Source organism: Bombina bombina, chromosome 2, assembly GCF_027579735.1.
Source record: "Bombina bombina isolate aBomBom1 chromosome 2, aBomBom1.pri, whole genome shotgun sequence".
Classification (NCBI taxonomy): domain Eukaryota; kingdom Metazoa; phylum Chordata; class Amphibia; order Anura; family Bombinatoridae; genus Bombina; species Bombina bombina.
The window spans coordinates 345,054,021-345,075,877 of NC_069500.1; the positions used below are offsets into that span (position 1 = coordinate 345,054,021).

The 21,857-nt window shown below is 39.7% G+C and overlaps 1 protein-coding gene across 3 annotated transcripts in view; it reads left to right on the plus strand.

Moving 5' to 3' along the window:
• Positions 1-18,342, plus strand: part of SH2B3 (SH2B adaptor protein 3) — a 604,759-nt gene extending 586,417 nt beyond the window's left edge. For all 3 annotated transcript variants that reach the window (XM_053701713.1, XM_053701712.1, XM_053701714.1), the window contains 3 exons: positions 12,406-12,620; positions 13,449-13,620; positions 15,636-18,342. In XM_053701713.1, coding sequence (XP_053557688.1) covers positions 12,406-12,620; positions 13,449-13,620; positions 15,636-15,940 — 692 coding nt within the window. In that variant the 3' untranslated portion in view covers positions 15,941-18,342. The remainder of the gene's footprint in view (positions 1-12,405; positions 12,621-13,448; positions 13,621-15,635) is intronic.
• The last annotated feature ends 3,515 nt before the right edge of the window (positions 18,343-21,857 follow it).

The window sequence follows — 21,857 nt, forward strand, 5'->3', positions numbered from 1 at the left end:
CAAGAGACGTTCAGGATTCCTGGGCAGTAGAAATTGTAACCCAGGGATACCTTCTAGATTTCAAGGATTCTCCTCCAAGGGGGAGGTTCCATCTTTCTCAATTGTCTGTAAACCCGATAAAAAGGAGTGATCTGCCCAGTTCCAAAAGCAGAGCAGGGGCAAGGGTTCTACTCCAATCTGTTTGTGGTTCCCAAAAAAGAGGGAACTTTCAGACCAATTCTAGATCTCAAGATCCTAAACCAATTCCTAAGAGTCCCATCTTTCAAGATGGAGACCATTCGGACTATCTTACCATTGATCCAGGAGGGTCAATATATGACCACCGTGGACTTAAAGGATGCGTATCTACACATTCCTATCCACAAAGATCATCACCAGTTCCTCAGGTTCGCCTTTCTGGACAAGCATTATCAGTTTGTGGCTCTTCCTTTCGGATTGGCCACGGCGCCACAAATCTTCACAAAAGTGCTAGGGTCCCTTCTGGCGGTTCTAAGGCCACAGGGCATAGCAGTGGCGCCTTATCTAGACGACATTCTAATTCAAGCGTCGACTTTCCAACAAGCCAAGTCTCACACGGACTTAGTGTTGGCCTTCTAAGATCTCACGGGTGGAAGGTGAACGTTCTCATTCCCCCCTCACAAGAGTTTCATTTCTAGGGACTCTGATAGACTCAGTGGACATGTAAATATTTCTGACGGAGGTCAGGAAATCAAAGATTTTGTCCACCTGCCGAGCTCTTCATTCCATTCCTCGGCCGTCAGTGGCTCAGTGTATGGAGGTAATCGGTCTAATGGTAGCGGCAATGGACATAGTTCCGTTTGCTCGCTTGCATCTCAGACAACTGCAACTATGCATGCTCAATCAGTGGAATGGGGATTATGTGGATTTATCTCCTCAGATAAATCTGGATCATGAGACCAGAGACTCTCTTCTTTGGTGGTTGTCACAGGATTATCTGTCCCAGGGAATGTGTTTCCGCAGGCCAGATTGGGTTATAGTGATGACAGACGTCAGCCTTCTGGGCTGGGGTGCAGTCTGGAATTCCATGAAAGCACAGGGTTTGTGGACTTGGGAGGAGGCTCTCCTACCAATAAATATTCTGGAATTAAGAGCGATATTCAATGCTCTCCAGGCATGGCCTCAGCTGGCTTCGGCCAGATTCATCAGGTTTCAATCGGTCAACATCACGACTGTGGCTTATATCAATCATCAGGGCGGAACAAAGAGCTCCTTAGCGATAATAGAGGTCTCAAGGATAATCCGATGGGCAGAGGCTCACTCTTGCCATCTGTCAGCGATCTATATCCCAGGAGTAGAGAACTGGGAGGCAGATTTTCTAAGTCGTCAGACTTTTCATCCTGGGGGAGTGGGAACTCCATCCGGAGGTGTTTGCTCAACTGGTTCGGCTATGGGGCACACCAGAATTGGATCTGATGGCGTCTCGTCAGAACGCCAAACTTCCTTGTTACGGATCCAGGTCAAGGGATCCTCAGGCTGTACTGATAGATGCTGTAGCAGTACCCTGGTCGTTCAACCTGGCTTATGTGTTTCCACCATTTCCTCTCCTTCCTCGTTTGATTGCCAGAATCAAACAGGAGAGAGCTTCGGTTATCTTGATAGCTCCTGCATGGCTACGCAGGACTTGGTATGCAGACCTGGTGGACATGTCATCTCTGCCACCATGGGCTCTGCCACTGAGACGGGACCTTCTCATTCAAGGTCCATTCAAGCATCCAAATCTAATTTCTCTGCAACTGACTGCTTGGAGATTGAACGCTTGATTCTTTCAAAGTGAAGTTTCTCTGAGTCGGTCATAGATACCTTGATTCAGGCTCGAAAGCCTGTTACCAGGAAAATCTATCATAAGATATGGTGTAAATATCTTTTTTGGTGCGAATCCAAAGGCTACTCCTGGAGTAAAATCAGGATTCCTAGGATTTTGTCTTTTCTCCAAGAAGGATTGGAGAAAGGATTGTCAGCTAGTTCCCTAAAAGGACAGATATCTGCTCTGTCTATTCTGTTGCATAAGCGTCTGGCAGATGTTCCAGACGTTCTGGCTTTTTGTCAGGCTTTAGCTAGAATTAAGCCTGTGTTTAAACCTGTTGCTCCGCCATGGAGTCTAAATTTAGTTCTTAAAGTTCTTCAGGGGGTTCCGTTTGAACCCATGCATTCCATAGATATTAAGCTTTTATCTTGGAAGGTTATGTTCCTAGTTGCTATCTCTTCAGCTCGAAGAGTTTCTGAATTTTCTGCATTACAATGTGATTCGCCTTATTTTGTTTTCCGTGCTGATAAGGTGGTTTTGCGTACCAAGCCTGGGTTCCTACCTAAGGTTGTTACTAACAGGAATATCAATCAGGAAATTGTTGTTCCTTCTCTGTGTCCTAATCCATCTTCTAAGAAGGAACGTCTGTTGCACAACTTGGACGTGGTTCGTGCTTTGAAATTTTATTTACAGGCAACCAAAGATTTTCGTCAAACATCTTCTTTGTTTGTTGTCTATTCTGGAAAGCGTAGGGGTCAAAAGGCTACGGCGACTTCTCTTTCCTTTTGGCTGAAAAGCATCATCCGTTTGGCTTATGAGACTGCGGGACAGCAGCCTCCTGAAAGGATTACAGCTCATTCTACTAGAGCGGTAGCTTCCACATGGGCTTTTAAAAATTATGATTCTGTTGAACAGATTTGTAAGGCTGCGACTTAGTCTTCGCTCCATACTTTTTCAAAATTTTACAAATTTGATACTTTTGCTTCTTCGGAGGCTATTTTTGGGAGTAAGGTTTTTCAAGCAGTGGTGCCTTCCGTTTAGGTTCCTGTCTTGTCCCTCCCTTCATCCATGTCCTAAAGCTTTGGTATTGGTATCCCACAAGTAAGGATGAATCCGTGGACTAGGTACATCATGCAAAAGAAAACAAAATTTATGCTTACCTGATAAATTTCTTTCTTTCTCTTGTTAAGTGTAGTCAGTCCACGGGTCATCCATTACTTATGGAATATATCTCTTCCTAACAGGAAGCTGCAAGAGGATCACCCAAGCAGAGCTGCTATATAGCTCCTCCCCTCACATGTCATATTCAGTCATTCTCTTGCAGCCTAACTAAAGATAGGTCGCTGTGAGAGGTCTGTGGTGTTTTTTAACTTAGTTTATTTCTACAATCAAAAGTTTGTTATTTTAAATGGCACCGGAGTGTGCTGTTTATTCTCAGGCAGCATTAGAAGAAGAATCTGCCTGCGTTTTCTATGATCTTAGCAGACGTAACTAAGATCCACTGGCTGTTCTCATCTGAGGAGTGAGGTAACTTCAGAGAAGGGGAATAGCATGCAGGGCCCCCCTGCAAATGAGGTATGTGCAGTAATTATTTTTCTGAGGAATGGAATTGACTGAGAAAATACTGCTGATACCAATGTAAAGTAAGTTCAGCCTTAAATGCAGTGATAGCGACTGGTATTAGGCTGATGAGTGTGTGTACACTGAATGTATTTTTCTAAGGAATGGAATTGACTCTGAAAATACTGTTAATACTGAAATAATGTATGAGCCTTAACTGCAGTAAAAGCGACTGGTAGCAGGCTTATTAATAACAATTCATAACTTTTCAAATGTATGTTTAAAACGTTTACTGGCATGTTAATCGTTTTTTGTGAGGTACTTGGTGATAAAACTTATTGGGGCATGATTTTTACCACATGGCCATCTTTGTTTTCTGCATAGAAACAGTTTTCTGAGCTTCCCCACTGTTGTAATATGAGTGGGAGGGGCCTATTTTAGCGCTTTTTTGCGCAGTAAAAATTCAGTCACAATCTGTCTACTTAATCCTCCATGATCCAGATCGTCTCTAGAGAGCTCAGGGGTCTTCAAAATTCATTTTGAGGGAGGTAATCAGTCACAGCAGACCTGTGACAGTGTGTTTGGACTGTGAGAAAAACGTTAATTATTAAATTGTTATCCGTTTTTGGGTATTAAGGGGTTAATCATCCATTTGCTGGTGGGTGCAATCCTTTGCTAACTTAATACATTTACTGTGAAAAATTGGTTGCTATAACTATTTTGGTTCATTGTTATTTCAACTGTGACAGCTTTTTGTGCTTCTTAAAGGCACAGTAGCGTTTTTTATATTGCTTGTAAATTTATTTAGAAAAGTATTTCCAAGCTTGCTAGTCTCATTGCTAGTCTGTTTAAACATGTCTGACACAGATGAATCTCTTTGTTCACTATGTTTAAAGGCCAATGTGGAGCCCAATAGAAATTTGTGTACTAATTGCATTGATGCTACTTTAAATAAAAGTCAATCTTTACATGTAAAGAAATTATCACCAGACAACGAGGGGGAAGTTATGCCGACTAACTCTCCTCACGTGTCAGTACCTTCGCCTCCCGCTCAGGAGGTGCGTGATTTTGTGGCGCCAAGTACATCAGGGAGGCCCTTACAAATCACTTTGCAAGACATGGCTACTGTTATGACAGAAGTATTATCTAAATTGCCAGAATTAAGAGGCAAGCGCGATAGCTCTGGGTTAAGGACAGAGCGCGCGGATGAGGTGAGAGCCATGTCAGATACTGCGTCACAGTTTGCAGAACGTGAAGACGGAGAGCTTCATTCTGTGGGTGACGGATCTGATCCAGGGAGACTGGATTCAGAGATTTCTAATTTTAAATTTAAGCTTGAGAACCTCTGCATATTGCTAGGGGAGGTATTAGCGGCTCTGAATGATTGTAACACGGTTGCAATTGCAGAAAAATTATGTAGGTTGGATAGATACTATGCGGTACCGGTATGTACTGACGTGTTTCCTATACCTAAAAGGCTTACAGAGATTATTAGCAAGGAGTGGGATAGACCTGGTGTGCCTTTTTCCCCTCCTCCCATATTTAGGAAAATGTTTCCTATAGACGCCACCACACGAGACTTATGGCAGACGGTCCCTAAGGTGGAGGGAGCAGTTTCTACTTTAGCTAAGCCTACCACTATCCCGGTGGAGGATAGTTGTGCCTTTTCAGATCCAATGGATAAGAAATTAGAGGGTTACCTTAAGAAAATGTTTGTTCAACAAGATTTTATCTTACAGCCCCTTGCATGCATTGCGCCTGTCACTGCTGCGGCGGCATTCTGGTTTGAGTCTCTGGAAGAGGCCATTCGCACAGCTCCATTGGATGAAATTATGAACAAGCTTAAAGCACTTAAGCTAGCTAACGCATTTGTTTCTGATGCCGTCGTACATTTAACCAAACTTACGGCTAAGAACTCCGGATTCGCCATCCAAGCGCGCAGAGCGCTATGGCTTAAATCCTGGTCAGCTGACGTGACTTCTAAATCTAAATTGCTTAATATTCCTTTCAAAGGGCAGACCTTATTTTGGCCCGGCTTGAAAGAAATTATAGCTGACATTACGGGAGGTAAGGGCCATGCTCTACCTCAGGACAGGGCCAAATCAAAGGCCAAACAGTCTAATTTTCGTGCCTTTCGTAACTTCAAGGCAGGAGCAGCATCAACTTCCTCCGCTCCAAAACGGGAAGGAGCTGTTGCTCGTTACAGGCAGGGCTGGAAAGTTAACCAGTCCTGGAACAAGGGCAAGCAGGCCAAGAAACCTGCTGCTGCCCCCAAGACAGCATGAAGAGAGGGCCCCCTATCCGGAAACGGATCTAGTGGGGGGCAGACTTTCTCTCTTCGCCCAGGCTTGGGCAAGAGATGTCCAGGATCCCTGGGCGTTGGAGATCATATCTCAGGGATATCTCCTGGACTTCAAAACTTCTCCTCCACGAGGGAGATTTCATCTTTCAAGGTTATCAGCAAACCAAATAAAGAAAGAGGCGTTTCTACGCTGTGTACAAGACCTCTTACTAATGGGGGTGATCCACCCAGTTCCGCGGACGGAACACGGGCAGGGATTCTATTCAAATCTATTTGTGGTTCCCAAGAAAGAGGGGACCTTCAGACCAATCTTGGACTTAAAAATCCTAAACAAATTTCTAAGAGTTCCATCATTCAAAATGGAAACTATTCGAACCATCCTTCCCATGATCCAAGAGGGTCAGTACATGACCACAGTGGACTTAAAAGATGCCTACCTTCACATACCGATTCACAAGGATCATTATCGGTACCTAAGATTTGCTTTCCTAGACAGGCATTACCAGTTTGTAGCTCTTCCCTTCGGATTAGCTACGGCTCCAAGAATCTTTACAAAAGTTCTGGGCTCACTTCTGGCGGTACTAAGACCGCGAGGCATAGCGGTGACTCCGTACCTAGACGACATTCTGATACAAGCGTCAAGTTTTCAAACTGCCAAGTCTCATACAGAGATAGTTCTGGCATTTCTGAGGTCGCATGGGTGGAAGGTGAACGTGGAAAAGAGTTCTCTATTACCACTTACAAGAGTTCCCTTTCTAGGGACTCTTATAGATTCTGTAGAGATGAAAATTTACCTGACAGAGGCCAGGTTATTAAAACTTCTAAATGCTTGCCGTGTCCTTCATTCCATTCCACACCCGTCAGTAGCTCAGTGCATGGAAGTAATCGGCTTAATGGTAGCGGCAATGGACATAGTACCATTTGCGCGCCTGCATCTCAGACCGCTGCAATTGTGCATGCTAAGTCAGTGGAACGGGGATTACTCAGATTTGTCCCCCCTACTAAATCTGGATCAAGAGACCAGAGATTCTCTTCTATGGTGGCTTTCTCGGCCACATCTGTCCAAGGGGATGACCTTTCGCAGGCCAGATTGGACGATTGTAACAACAGACGCCAGCCTTCTAGGCTGGGGCGCAGTCTGGAACTCCCTGAAAGCTCAGGGATTATGGACTCAGGAGGAGAAACTCCTCCCAATAAATATTCTGGAATTAAGAGCAATATTCAATGCTCTCCTAGCTTGGCCTCAGTTAGCAACTCTGAGGTTCATCAGATTTCAGTCGGACAACATCACGACTGTGGCTTACATCAACCATCAAGGGGGAACCAGAAGTTCCCTAGCGATGTTGGAAGTCTCAAAGATAATTCGCTGGGCAGAGTCTCACTCTTGCCACCTGTCAGCGATTTACATCCCAGGCGTGGAGAACTGGGAGGCGGATTTTCTAAGTCGCCAGACTTTTCATCCGGGGGAGTGGGAACTTCATCCGGAGGTCTTTGCTCAACTGATTCATCGTTGGGGCAAACCAGATCTGGATCTCATGGCGTCTCGTCAGAACGCCAAGCTTCCTTGTTACGGATCCAGGTCCAGGGACCCAGGAGCGGTGCTGATAGATGCTCTGACAGCCCCTTGGGTCTTCAACATGGCTTATGTGTTTCTACCATTCCCGATGCTTCCTCGTTTGATTGCCAAGATCAAACAGGAGAGAGCTTCGGTGATTCTGATAGCGCCTGCGTGGCCACGCAGGACCTGGTATGCAGACCTAGTGGACATGTCGTCCTGTCCACCGTGGTCTCTGCCTCTGAGACAGGACCTTCTAATTCAGGGTCCTTTCAACCATCCAAATCTAATTTCTCTGAGGCTGACTGCATGGAGATTGAACGCTTGATTCTATCAAAGCGTGGCTTCTCGGAGTCGGTTATTGATACCTTAATACAGGCTAGGAAGCCTGTTACCAGAAAAATTTACCATAAGATATGGCGTAAATATTTATATTGGTGCGAATCCAAGAGTTACTCATGGAGTAAGGTTAGGATTCCTAGGATATTGTCCTTTCTACAAGAGGGTTTAGAAAAGGGCTTATCTGCTAGTTCGTTAAAGTGACAGATTTCTGCTCTGTCTATTCTTCTGCTGAAGTTCCAGACTTTCAGGCTTTTTGTCAGGCTTTAACTAGGATTAAGCCTGTGTTTAAGACTGTTGCTCCGCCGTGGAGCTTAAACTTAGTTCTTAATGTTCTTCAAGGCGTTCCATTTGAACCCCTTCATTCCATTGATATCAAGCTGTTATCCTGGAAGGTTTTGTTTTTGATGGCTATTTCCTCGGCTCGAAGAGTCTCTGAGTTATCTGCCTTACATTGTGATTCTCCTTATCTGATTTTTCATTCAGACAAGGTAGTTCTGCGTACTAAACCTGGGTTCTTACCTAAGGTAGTTAATAACAGGAATATCAATCAAGAGATTGTTGTTCCATCACTGTGTCCTAACCCTTCTTCAAAGAAGGAACGACTTTTGCATAATCTGGACGTAGTCCGTGCCCTGAAGTTCTATTTGCAGGCAACTAAAGATTTTCGTCAAACTTCTTCCCTGTTTGTCGTTTACTCTGGACAGAGAAGAGGTCAAAAGGCTTCGGCTACCTCTCTCTCTTTTTGGCTTCGTAGCATAATACGTTTAGCCTATGAGACTGCTGGACAGCAGCCTCCTGAAAGGATTACAGCTCATTCTACTAGAGCTGTGGCTTCCACCTGGGCCTTTAAAAATGAGGCCTCTGTTGAACAGATTTGCAAGGCTGCGACTTGGTCTTCGCTTCACACCTTTTCAAAATTTTACAAATTTGACACTTTTGCTTCTTCGGAGGCTATTTTTGGGAGAAAGGTACTTCAGGCAGTGGTTCCTTCTGTTTAATGTTCCTGCCTTGTCCCTCCCTTCATCCGTGTACTTTAGCTTTGGTATTGGTATTCCATAAGTAATGGATGACCCGTGGACTGACTACACTTAACAAGAGAAAACATAATTTATGCTTACCTGATAAATTTATTTCTCTTGTAGTGTAGTCAGTCCACGGCCCGCCCTGTCTTTAAGGCAGATCTAAATTTTAATTAAACTCCAGTCACCACTGCACCCTATGGTTTCTCCTTTCTCGTCTGCTTTGGTCGAATGACTGAATATGACATGTGAGGGGAGGAGCTATATAGCAGCTCTGCTTGGGTGATCCTCTTGCAGCTTCCTGTTAGGAAGAGATATATTCCATAAGAAATGGATGACCCGTGGACTGACTACACTACAAGAGAAATAAATTTATCAGGTAAGCATAAATTATGTTTTTGCGATGTACTGAGTCCACGGCCCGCCCTGTCTATTCAATACAGATGGTATTTTTTATTAAAAACTTCAGTCACCTCTGCACCTTATAGTTTCTCCTTTTTCTTCCTTGGCCTTCGGTCGAATGACTGGGGGGTGGAGTTAAGGGGGGAGCTATATAGACAGCTCTGCTGTGGTGCTCTCTTTGCCACTTCCTTTTAGGAAGGATTATATCCCACAAGTAAGGATGAATCCGTGTACTCGGTACATCGCAAAAGAAAGAAATTTATCAGGTAAGCATAAATTTTGTTTTTAACCATGAATTAACGGACCTCAGCTCCTTCTGCCTTGGCGTAAATATCTTTATTGATGCACATCTAAGGGATTCTCCTGGAGCTAGGTGAGGATTCCCCGGATTTTATCTTTTCTTCAGGATGGACTGGATAAGGATTTATCGGTTAGTTCTCTAAAGGGTCAGATTTCAGCGTTATCTATCCTTTTGCACAAACGTCTGGCAGATCTACCAGATGTTCAAGTCTTTGTACAGGCCCTGGTTAGATTCAGGCCTGTGTTTAAACCTGTTGCTCCTCCATGGAGCCTTAATTTTGTTCTTAAAGTTTTGCAGCAGGCTCCGTTTCAGCCAATGCATGTTGTTGATATAAAACTTTTATTGTGGAAAGTTTTGTTTCTTGTTGCCATTTCTTCCTCTTGCCGAGTGTCTGAGCTTTCAGCTCTGCAGTGTGATTCCCCCTACCTTATTTTTCATGCTGATAAGGCGATCCTTCGTACTAAGTTGGGGTTTCTCCCTAAGGTGGTATTGGATCGAAACATTAATCAGGAAATTGTTGTTCCTTCTTTTTGTCCTAATCCTTTTTCTCATAATGAACGTCTTTTGCATAACTTGGATGTTGTGCGGGCTCTAAATTTTTACTTTCAAGCTACTAAAGATTTTCGTCAATCTTCTGCCCTGTTTGTGGTTTTCTCTGGAAAGCGTAAAGGAAAGCTCTGGAAAGCTCTGTCTCTCTGGTTGAGAAGTTTGATTCGTTTGGCTTATGACACTGCTGGACAGCAGCCTCCTGAGAGAATTACGGCTCATTCCACTAGGGCTGTCTCCTGGTCTTGGGCTTTCAAAAATGAAGCTTCTGTGGAACAGATTTGCAAGGCGGCAAACATGGTCCTCTTTGCATACTTTTTTCCAAATTCTACAAATTTGATACTTTTGCCTCGGCTGAGGCTTCTTTTGGGAGAAAGGTTCTTCAAGCGGTGGTGACTTCTGTTTAGGTCCTCCTGCCTTTTTCTCCCTCCCTGTTCATTCCATGTCCTGTAGCTTGGGTATTGGTTCCCACTAGTAATTGAAATGACGTTGTGGACTCTCCTTGTCTTAGGAAAGAAAACAAAATGTATGCTTACCTGATAAACTTATTTATTTCCGGACATAGAGCGTATACGACCCCGCCCTCTTTTAATTATAATTTGGCACAGGCACCTTTTCACCCCTGTGTTTCTTCTTTTTCCATTTCCTTCGGCTGAATGACTGGGAGTTATGGGTAAGGCAGTTACACTTAACAGCTTTGCTGGGGTGCTCTTTGCCTCCTCCTGCTGGCCAGGAATTGAATATCCTACTAGTAATTGGAATGACGTTGTGGACTCTCCATGTCCAGAAAGAAAGACATTTTTCAGGTAAGCATACATTTTGGGGGTTTTTTCTGACTTGCGTCAGCTGCACCACCACCTTTATTTACCAAGCGTTGTGCATGCTCTCAACATGTCTATCTGTAGAAGCCAGGCATAATATTCTGACTAAAAGCATGTGCAGTACCCAGTACATTTCTGTACCGCCTGCTGATGTCAGCTTGGGGGTGGCTGGGGGAGACTTGCAAGACATGATGAGAAAGGTAAATGCTTTACATTATTGTTCATAGGATCAGTTGCATACTACAGTGGGTTAATAGTAAGGCAGAATCTGCAAACAGAACATTGAATTTAAAGTCCCTACTAGTCCCTGCCTGCTTCTCTCCCTCCATTTTTTTACTTTCTGTTTGGAGAAGGCTTCCCCTTCTGCAGTTCTACTACATTCTGTACTATTAAACCATATCAGTTTCTACCATTGAGACTTAACTCTGACCACTCCCTGTTCCATACATAGGAACTGCAAGGGCCAGTTAGTGTCAATCAGCCTTAATACTTCGGACCCCTCTGTTTCTCTCCTCCGTGGGTCATACTATAACACACAGTGCAGTGAATCTATTAGCACTAAACGACCCACCTTTGTTGTCTTCACAGCAAACTTTTTTTTCTTTATAATGAGGTATCTGCTGCTTATTTCCCACTGGTCCTTAAATTACTATTGAGCTCTAGAACATTTTAACGTCTTGCTCTTTCATATAAATAATGAGGTAATTATTCCTGAAGACATTATTTTGTCATACACCAATGGGTGATCACTAATATGTCCTACTAATCTAATTATAGACTGTAATTGAATTTGCAGTTCTCAGCACATACTGACCACTCGAATGCCATAGGCCTTTGGACACAGGCTGTGTTCATATACAGAACTGAAGCTTAAAATCATTTAGGAAAGTGCTGCACTGCTTTCATGGACTATTATTTGCCTCTTAGAAAATTAAACCAAAGGCAGAGAAGATTGTGAGTTACAGGCAGGGAAAATAGAAGTTTTTTATCATTTTATTTTAAATATATATATATATATATACAGCAGGTATTGGCAGGTGCACTCTCACTAACACTTTAGTTCCAAATGCCAGGGTGCTAGAATATGGAAATCAGGAGACAGCACTCACTGGTCTTGACAATACTGGATTTATTCAGTGACGTTTCGGGGAATACACCCCTTCATCAGACCCTGATGGTCTGATGAAGGGGTGTATTCCCCCGAAACGTCACTGAATAAATCCTGTATTGTCAAGACCAGTGAGTGCTGTCTCCTGATTTCCATATATATATATATATATATATATATATATGTATATATATATAAATATTAATTAAAAAGTTTGGAACTAGAATAATGATTTGGGGATTTGGAGGACCTGTATCTTTTTCCCTGGGTCTGAGTAGATTTGCTTCCCATGGTTGGCTCTCATTTGCACTATTCTCCGTTTGGCTAAACCGGATGTGGAGATGAGGTGCTTCCAAGTAAATGTTCATTTTGAAAGCAAGTGGTGGGTGCTATTAAACCCAGCAGTCATGAATTGTCTCCTGCTGCATGTGCTATCACTCTGAATGAGAAAAAAAATCCTAATTTGTCCCCTAAAATTCCTAGTTTAAGCAAAACGTTTTGCTGTATGATTCAGGTTTACAGTTTGCCTCAGCAATATTTAAAATAAATGTGTTTTTTCTATATGTACATACATGACTGGACATTAAATGTAATATGTGCACTAACATAGGCCCTGGCTATAACATAGAAGGGTCATGTCGGCTACAGGGTGTGGATTTATGACCTCTGGTTTGTTCTCCTCAGGTGCTGCCACTTTCCTGCCTCCAGAACAGTGTTGCCACAAAACGGACCATTTCCTGGCTCCCCATCCATGGTTTCATGGGCCTATTTCAAGGATCAAAGCAGCTCAACTGGTCCAGTCACAGGGAGTTGAGGGTCATGGTGTCTTTCTCGTGCGACAAAGTGAGACACGTAGAGGGGAATACGTCCTTACATTTAATTTCCAGGGCAGAGCAAAGGTAAATCTACTGTGTGAATAAAAAGGAGGGAACGGTTTTACAGTCTAAAATATCTCAATCTGGTAAACTGCTGCAAGGTCAAGATAGCAGCAATGCCTGTGTTTAAAGGGACGTTAAAAACAAATTGTAAGCGGCATGGAACTGTAGTTTCATATCTAAAATACATTTTGCAGTGAATTAGGTAACTTTATTTATGGTTTTTATTTCCATTGATTTCCCTGTCCCCAAGAACAGACTCTTGCTAACCTTACTTATGTGTATTGTTCTCTACATGTGTGCATTAAGCCCTTTCTTAAAGGGACATGAAACCCAACATATTTCTTTCATTATTCAGAAAGCTAAACGCATGAGCTGACCTTGCAAGCGATAAAAAGAATGTTTCCTAGCAAAAAAAACTTTATTAGAGAATGTTTTGTTTTGTTAATTTATTCACAAGTTTGCTGGAATTACGTGTACTCATTCTAAGGGGCTTCTAACTACAATGTCATGTCCCTTTAAGAGCAGATTCCTTGAACAAGTCACTGGATTTTAGCTTTATTTACCAAATTGTCAACATACCAAGTTTATCCAAACACTGTAAATAACAATCTGATGAGTGACATTCTGCTATACTCGCTGAGGGCCAGATTATCAAAAGGTAGAGCAAGAAATGGTGCAAAATCGTTGGGGGCTGTTTTAGCATTGTATTGTAAAGTAGGTCTCCTTGCTGTGCTCTGTGTTCAGGGTACAAGCCACCTAATTAAAGAGTCAAATATTTCATGTTGATTAAAACTGTAAGACAATTACAGTGCACACGATTGTTGACTATTTTGCCACTCCTCTTTCTAGCACTTACGTCTCACACTGACAGAGAGAGGTCAATGCCGTGTCCAGCACCTGCGTTTCCTGTCCGTGATTGACATGCTTCACTACTTCCGAATACACCCAATACCACTGGAATGTGGTGCAGCGTGCGATGTCAAATTGTCCAGCTATGTTGTGTCTGCAGTGTATCCGCAAGGTAAGGCCCCTATGTCTCCTCATGGTTTGTACAGAATATGTATTTGCTCATTTTGCCTTTTTCCCACAGAATGTTTCGCCCAGTTCCTTTGATTTGATTGTTCAGACCCAGGGTAGTTTGTTATCATTAAAGCATTTTGTTTACTTAGGGCTTCTATTGTTAGTGTGAAAATATAGCTTGTTATAGTTTCTAGGAGAACTGGCACCAGGGCCTTTGGGAATAGGAATGTTACTTTTTTAAAAAAAAATATATATTGTTACTGAGATATTCTAAAATAAACATTAAAACAATAATGTTGTTGTTTTTTTAACAATTAAATATAATATTATATAGAAAACCAGGTCACTGAGTTCTCTGTTAGCCATTATATCATTCATTTTAAAAGTAGAGCGTTCAGTAGTAATTGTGCTTGATTTGATCATTGTGACTGTTTTATACTAAGTTTTAACGTAGCACGTACTATTTGTATTACAGCTTAACGTAGCACGTACTATTTGTATTACAGCTTAACGTAGCACGTACTATTTGTATTGCAGCTTAACGTAGCACGTACTATTTGTATTGCAGCTTAACGTAGCACGTACTATTTGTATTACAGCTTAACTTAGCACGTACTATTTGTATTACAGCTTAACGTAGCATGTACTATTTGTATTGCAGCTTAACGTAGCACGTACTATTTGTATTGCAGCTTAACGTAGCACGTACTATTTGTATTGCAGCTTAAAGGAATATGAAACCCCCAAAAAAATGTCATTCATACAGAGCATACTATTTTAAAAAAAATTTCAATTTACTTCTATTATCAAATTGTCTTTATTCCCATAGTATTCTTTTTTGAGGAGATACCTAGGTAGACATCTGGAGCACTAAATAGCAGGAAATAGCGCTGGCATCTAGTGCTCTTGCAAACGGATAACATTCTTGCAAAACTGCTGCCATATAGTGCTCCAGACAAATGCGTGCTCTTGAGCTTATGCCCTGCTTTTCAACAAAAGATACCAAGAGAACAAAGACAATGTGTTAATAGTAGTAAATAAGAAAGTTGTTTAAAACTGCATGCTCTATCTGAATCCAGGTTCCTATTTTGGCCTGTACCTGCTTATCTGCTGAGGTAATCTGGGATTACATAACGATTGTAGTAACAGTGAGCATAGTGCGAAAATTGTGATGCTATAAAAGTATTACCTACATAGCAACATTTTATTTTAATCAAACGTCACAATAGCAATTCTCTATTCTAAATAAAACAATGTTTTATGTTATTTGAGTGATTTCAATCTTAAACACCTATGAACAAATGCCCCATATAATGTAAGTGTGCAGTTTACTTTTTATTCTATTAAAACAGTGATATTTCATTTTAAAAAGGAGCTTTGTTCTGAGGTAATATCTCCATTTTTTTTCCAGGTGTAATAAATCAAAGCTTTTCTTCTGAGTGATTTTGTTGATACTTTATCCCAGAATCTCTTTTTGTTAGTACAGTCATAGCGTAGAACCATAATGCCTGAAATAAATAGGGGAAGCATTCTCTGGTTCTGATGCATCTGCAAATTAACCAATAAAAGCAAAACATACTTCATAAGGTTTGCTCAGGACAGTCACACAGCATCTATTATAGTACAAGAGCAGCGTTATATTTAGTTCCCAGCTGCTCATTGCTTGTTTCAAAATACAGCTGCTCCACTGGCTGAATTGATGCATTGACCTAAAGCTGGAATGTTTTTCGCATTCTGTTTTTTTTTGGGGGGGGGTTATAAAAAAAGAGGAATTAGTAAGCAGGCTTTTTTATTCTCAGAACACACTCGATTTGTCCAAAATACTCTATTTGAAAGCAAAAAAGTTTTGGTTTTAAAAAATACAGCTAGTCATTGGGAAATAGTCAGGAATTAGGCTATTATTGGAAGGACAAGTTGCAGCTTGTCTTTAAATGTGTGTTTTGTTCATTAGCCTTGGGCCTAATATACAAATGTTACTAGGGATAAGGTAATACATTTTATGTTTCCCCTCCACAGAACAGAGCACATCCATCAACACATTACTTGTACCAATGCCGATAGAGCGCTGGAGCTCAGAGCGCAGCGTTTCTCATTTTCCATCTCCTGGTCCACTGCGACCCCAGTATTCAGAGGATATTCACCACAGTTCCTACTCTGAGCAAATTTTCCACTTTGTGCCATCGCCTGAGGAACTGAGCAGAAGTTTTATGAGGGAACCTAGCGATGCCCCTTCAAGTAGCCACAGGGAATCGGACTATGAAATGGACTCCCCATCCAGGAATCATATGAGAGCTATAGACAACCCCTACACTCCCCTATGACAATGTGGCAGTGTTTTGTAAATATTGAACTGATATTTTTTTTCTTTTCTACATGACAAGCACCAGCCGATCAAACCAAGAATGTATTATTGTTATTATTAATATTATTTTTAGTCTTCTTCTGTATGTAGTAAGTATGGGTTAGAATAACACCCAATGGGGGGTGTAAAACATATTTGGCCTGTTAAAAGGCCTTGCTTTATGCTGGCTTGCAGGCCCGTTCAGGCCTCTGAAGCAGTAAAAGGGTTAAGTTATCTTCTGTTGTGAATGTTTACAAAATGTAAACCATATATGAACTAACCCCTCCACTCCCAGAAGGTAGACGAACCATCTGGCATGTGCAGTGGGTGCAACTTTCATTGTTTGGCAGACATACTTGGAATCCATGCTGAAGGAGTATGTCCAACCATGAAATAGAATAGTAAATACAGTGCACAAGGCTGTGCTTGAAAACATATGCATTAAATGAATACAGAGTATTATATAGAATGTCCAGATCCTGGTCAGCTTATATTGCTGTACTTAGATACATAAAAACAAGGCCACATACAAGCTATTCAACTTAAAATTTAGTCTAAAAGCCCTTATTTTAAAGTGAGAATGCAAAAAACACATTTGCTTCTATGTCCATGAAATGTAGTTTTGTAAAATGAAAATGATTGTCTGACAAACTGCTGCACTGTGTTTACCTGTGGAATTTCAGCGCTGTACGTGGGTGAAACAGCTGGCTTTACTTAGAAATGCTTAAACACTGGCTAGATAACTGCAGGGCTCTGCCCACTGATTAAGTGCACTAATCTCATAGGAATTGAATGTCTAAGGCAATTATGTTCATTTATAAAGAGCAAAAAGTATACTTTATAAGTTATGCTTAATTTGACATGGTTTTAACGTCATGTTTAACGGGACACTAATGTCTATGTTTTTCTGTCACATGTTTAAAAGATCATGTGAAACATACATGTATGTAAAAGCATTTTATCTGCATGTAAAACATGTGGGTGGAGCCTACAGTGCCATGTTATACGAAGGGAAAAAAGTGTGTGTGCCATTTTAAACTTCTAATATTAATTATCATAAAATGATTCCGGTGACCATACTAAGCATCTGGGTGTTTAACATCATTTAAAGGAATATTCTAGTTTACAAATAAGATTCTCTATTTCATTAAGAGCATTTTATTTTAAATCAAATTGTCCTCCTTTACTATGTATTAAACTTTTTTGAAGGAGTTAAATTGCAAAATTCTGCTCCAGGTGAGGATTTGGCCTATTACTGTTATACACATGTATGCTGGCTCCATTTTCTGATGAAATAGTGTATATTATTTTTATTGTAGAATGTCCTTTAATGGCCTGAATTAGCTCGCTCTCTTCAGAGTTAGAGAATAGGCTCCACTTACAGGTGTTTCAGATATTTTGTTTTAATCAAATTATTTATCTACACAATTCCAATCAACTTTAAGGCTTTTGTAGAAAAAAATGTTTTGAGCAGCATTTGTTTATTTAAAGCATTAGCGCTCAAATTGTTTTTTGTATAAGAGCCGATCACTAATTACGGTATTGGCCGGGGTCCACAATACATTATACTTACATTTATGTGATCGATAATGCCTCATAAGAAAATGAGTTTATAATCACATTAGTTACTAATAATTAATTTAACTCTATATACAGGTGCAAATCCCCAAAATTCCAAAATCCAAACTTGTTCTGAAATCCAAACTTTTTAATTAATATATATAAATATTTTTTTAAATAAAATAATCAAAAATTATTTTTTCCAACCTGTAAGTCACAATCTTCTCTGCCTGTGTCTTTGAATTTTTTTTTTGTTTTTTTGTTTCTAAATGCAAATAATGGTCTATATTAATGTAACACAACACATATGACCTTTCTGATTTCAGTACTGTACTATCTTTGCGATGGTAATATGTATACAAAAGTATTACAAATTATATAAAACTACCTTTAGAAACCATCCAATTTTAAATGGGTAAATATTCCAAAAAATTAACTATTCCGAAATCCAAACCTTTTCCAGTCCCAAGCCGTTTGGATAAAGGGTTTTCTACCTGTACTAGTTAAACTGACCTAATTTATTACAAATACTCATGCTTAGTTACCTAATAATAAGAGTGCAACTACTTTTTAAATAACAAATTACTAATGTCTATTTAATGCCCAGTGGTGCTCAGGGCTAAACAATAAAATTGGAGGGCCAGATGTGACCCTGGGGCCATAGTTTAAACGTCTCTGTTTTTAAGGATTAAAACATACCACAAAATCTCCAATATTTAAAATATGCTCTTTAAATGAACAGTAGTTCCATGTTTTTTTGTTTTGTTTTTTAAAAAAATCATGACTAATAAGTGCCAATAAATGTGCTGTAGAATTCCACCATTTATACAAACTTGTTATTTGACTGAAAAACCAACCATAACATGTTTGTACTGTTTTTTATCTGCTTATTTCTGTGGTTTTTCCTGCACAGTTTCTGTCACCTCTTTTAGAAATATTCCCCCTTATAAAATGTGAAGTTTTATTGTGATGTCATACAAAGATAACGTTTCTCTGGAATCTCCCTTAGTTATTCCCTGGAGCCTACTCGCTAGTAAATTGAGAGGTATGTGAGCTTTTGTCAGCAGGCTCCATAGAATAACATGGAAAAGACTAAACTAGAGAGGCAGCTAATGATGTGATAGCCAGGATCAACACAACAGTTCTCAACATGTTTTCAGTAATGCATAAGGGTACACGTTCCAGTAGCCTGGCAAACTGCTGTGTATTAACACAGGGGAAAATCTATAATGCTAATTGCTGAACATCCAGAGGCAAAATCAGAAGAGTATGTAGGATAATATAGAATAATTTCACCAGGAAATCCTCTCTGACAGCCAATGGGTTAAGGCAGGAGTCAGCAACCTTGGCACCCCAGATGTTTTGGAACTACTTTTACCATGATACGTAGCCAGTCTAAAGTGTGTCTGAGCATCATGGGAAATGTAGTTCAAAAACATCTGGGGTGCCAAGGTTGCTGACCCCTGGGTTAAGGAACGATGTCATTAGATTATAATGAATGCTGTATGATTGGTGAATGGGGAAAACCGGACCAAACGCTCCCTTGACATTTTATTCCATACACATGTTTTAACATTCAGATATTAGTTTTTAATATTGATTTGAATAGATTTACATTGAAGTCTATGAGAACCAACATTCAAATAGTAATATTCATATATTTAAACATTACATTCCTTGGCAACATGAAATTCAGGGTAGAGTTTCTGGTTGTATGCATGAGCTGTACATCATTTTAAATATGGTACCTAATCGTCATTTAAAGGGACACTAAACCCACATTTTTTCTTTCATGATTCAGATAGAGCATGTAATTTTAAGCAACTTTTTAATTTACTCATATTATCCATTTTTCTTTGTTCTCTTGCTATCTTTATTTAAAAAGCAGGAATGTAAAGCTTAGGAGCCAGCCCGTTTTAGGTTCAGCACCATGTAAAGTGCTTGCTTATTGGTGGTTACATTTACCCACCAATAAGCAAGCATAACCCATGTTCTTAATCAAAAATGGGCCGGCTCCTATACTTTACATTCTTGCTTTTTAAATAAAGATAGCAAAAGAACGAAGAACATATTTATAATAAGAGTAAATTAAAAAGTTGCTTAAAATTACATGCTCTATCTCAATCATTAAAGAAAAACTTTGGGTTTAGTATCCCTTTAAAGCAAGGGTTTAGTATCCCTTTAAAGTGAGTGTTTATACTTAGATGTAATGTGAAAAAATCCCCCCAACAAGACACCCATGGTTACATGTGATATCTAAATATTACATTTGATAGTTATTCACTTTTTTATTCTGCAAATACAAATGTTCCAAGTTCCTCACATATTTAAAAAAATGTGTTTAGACCAAACAAATGTGCCCAGCATTTTCTGTTTTTAACAAAGGTGCTGAAATGTTTGCCCACCTTTAATTAATGGGGGGGGGGGGACAACTATTGTGAAATAGAAAAATATTTGAGACATTTCTATTACCAAAATAAAGACAAAGGTTAATTACTCCTATTTTCAGAATATTCACTTCAGATACAAAAACACCCACATTACAAGAGGCAAATGTTTGAGGTTTTTAATGGAGATTATTCATTTAGAGACTGAAAATAATGTTTTTAATGCAGTGAGATATCCAACATAAATAATTCTTCTAAAACAATAATATTTTAATATCCTAACAAGATTTGCTAAGCAATGTTCTCAGTACTACACGTAGACAAAATAAATTAGAACTTTTTTACATAAATTATGACTAGATTTTGCAGATTGAACCTATTAGGGACTGGCAAATATTCCTTGTTAAAGAATATTGACCAAATTTGTTGGCTAACCATTCAGCTTTTTTTAAATTTATTTTTAATTAAAAAAAAAAAACTTCATATAAGTATCACAGACTTCAATGTAAGACTTGAATGTAATGTAAATGCTAAGCTTGTTATTTTAGCATTCAATTAAAAAAAATATTATTTGAATGTACGTTTGAAATGGCAAAACTTTAGTTGAGCTAATCATTCTATCGAAAAGTTTGAATGTTAGAGCAAAAAATCAAGGTCAAACTTTTGGCCTAACATTCAGGGCTTATTCATTACATCAATGTCCCTAGAAAGACTGCAGTACAGGTAAACATTTTAAAATGCACGTTTGTTCTTGCAAATTGTAGCATCTAGATCCCTTTGTGCTGATTTTTTTTTTCTCTTTAAATATTTATTATGGGAACTAAAACAACTGGACAATAATACCTGAGCTGTTTAGCTTTTTTCTTTTTTTTTTTTTAATGAAGTTTAATTTAAAATATGCGCAGAAAGAAAACATGTTTCTGATTCTGATCTGTTCTGCAGTCTTCATAAGGATATTAAAGTATTGTATTAATGTTAATGTATCACTGTCATGTCCCATTAAAGTTTAAAGCAATGGTAAATCCTAGTGTTTGTGAAACGCTAGGATTTACCAGTGGAACAAATAAAGGGGACTTTCAGTTATGAAGTATAAAATACTTCATGCTGACTGTTCCTTTATTTGTCTAAAGCTTTCGCCGCACTGAGCACCTCAGGCCGCCCCCAGCAGAACACTATTTTTCAGTGAGGTTATGTTTCCACCTCTTAGCCAATAGCTGTGCGGGCCAGCTGGCATTATGCCGGATAGCTAGCACACTATTGGCTAAGATCCACTTACTGCATAATAGCGTTCTACTGTGGGCTGCCTGAGGCGTGCAGCGCGGCGAATACTGCAGGCAAATAAAGGAACTTTTATCTTGAAGTGTTTAATACTTCATGACTGAAAGTCCCCTTTATTTGTTGCACTAGTAAATCCTAGCATTTCAAAAACGCTTGGATTTACTATCACTTTAAGGGGTTATCTAGCTTATTTGCTAATTAAATACAACTACCTTTGACTCAACTTTCATAGAAAACTAAATTATTATTATTATTATTATTTTTTTTTTAATGTGATCACAATAACATTTCCTTGCTCAGGGTCAAAATAACCTTAAAGCCAGCAGACGCTACCACAACTTTATACATAGAATAAAGCACAAGCAAGCTTAAATTGCAGCCAAGCAAAATGAAAAGGTCTTGTGCTATGATAAATATCACCCCTAGGTTTTCATGTGTTGTTAATGTGGGACTTTATCATCTTAGAACACACTATGCTATCCCTTCTGCAGCAACATTTCTTTTTAGTCTTGTTGGTTTTGGCTCTAGAATGGTAATCGGAAGAGGAAGTAACCGCACACATTTCTGAGGGATTTTCTTGGCAGGCTACAATATAACATCCAGCTGTGCTAATGAAAATGGATCAGTTGAAATACTAATAACCAGTCATCTCACATACATGTTTAAAGGACA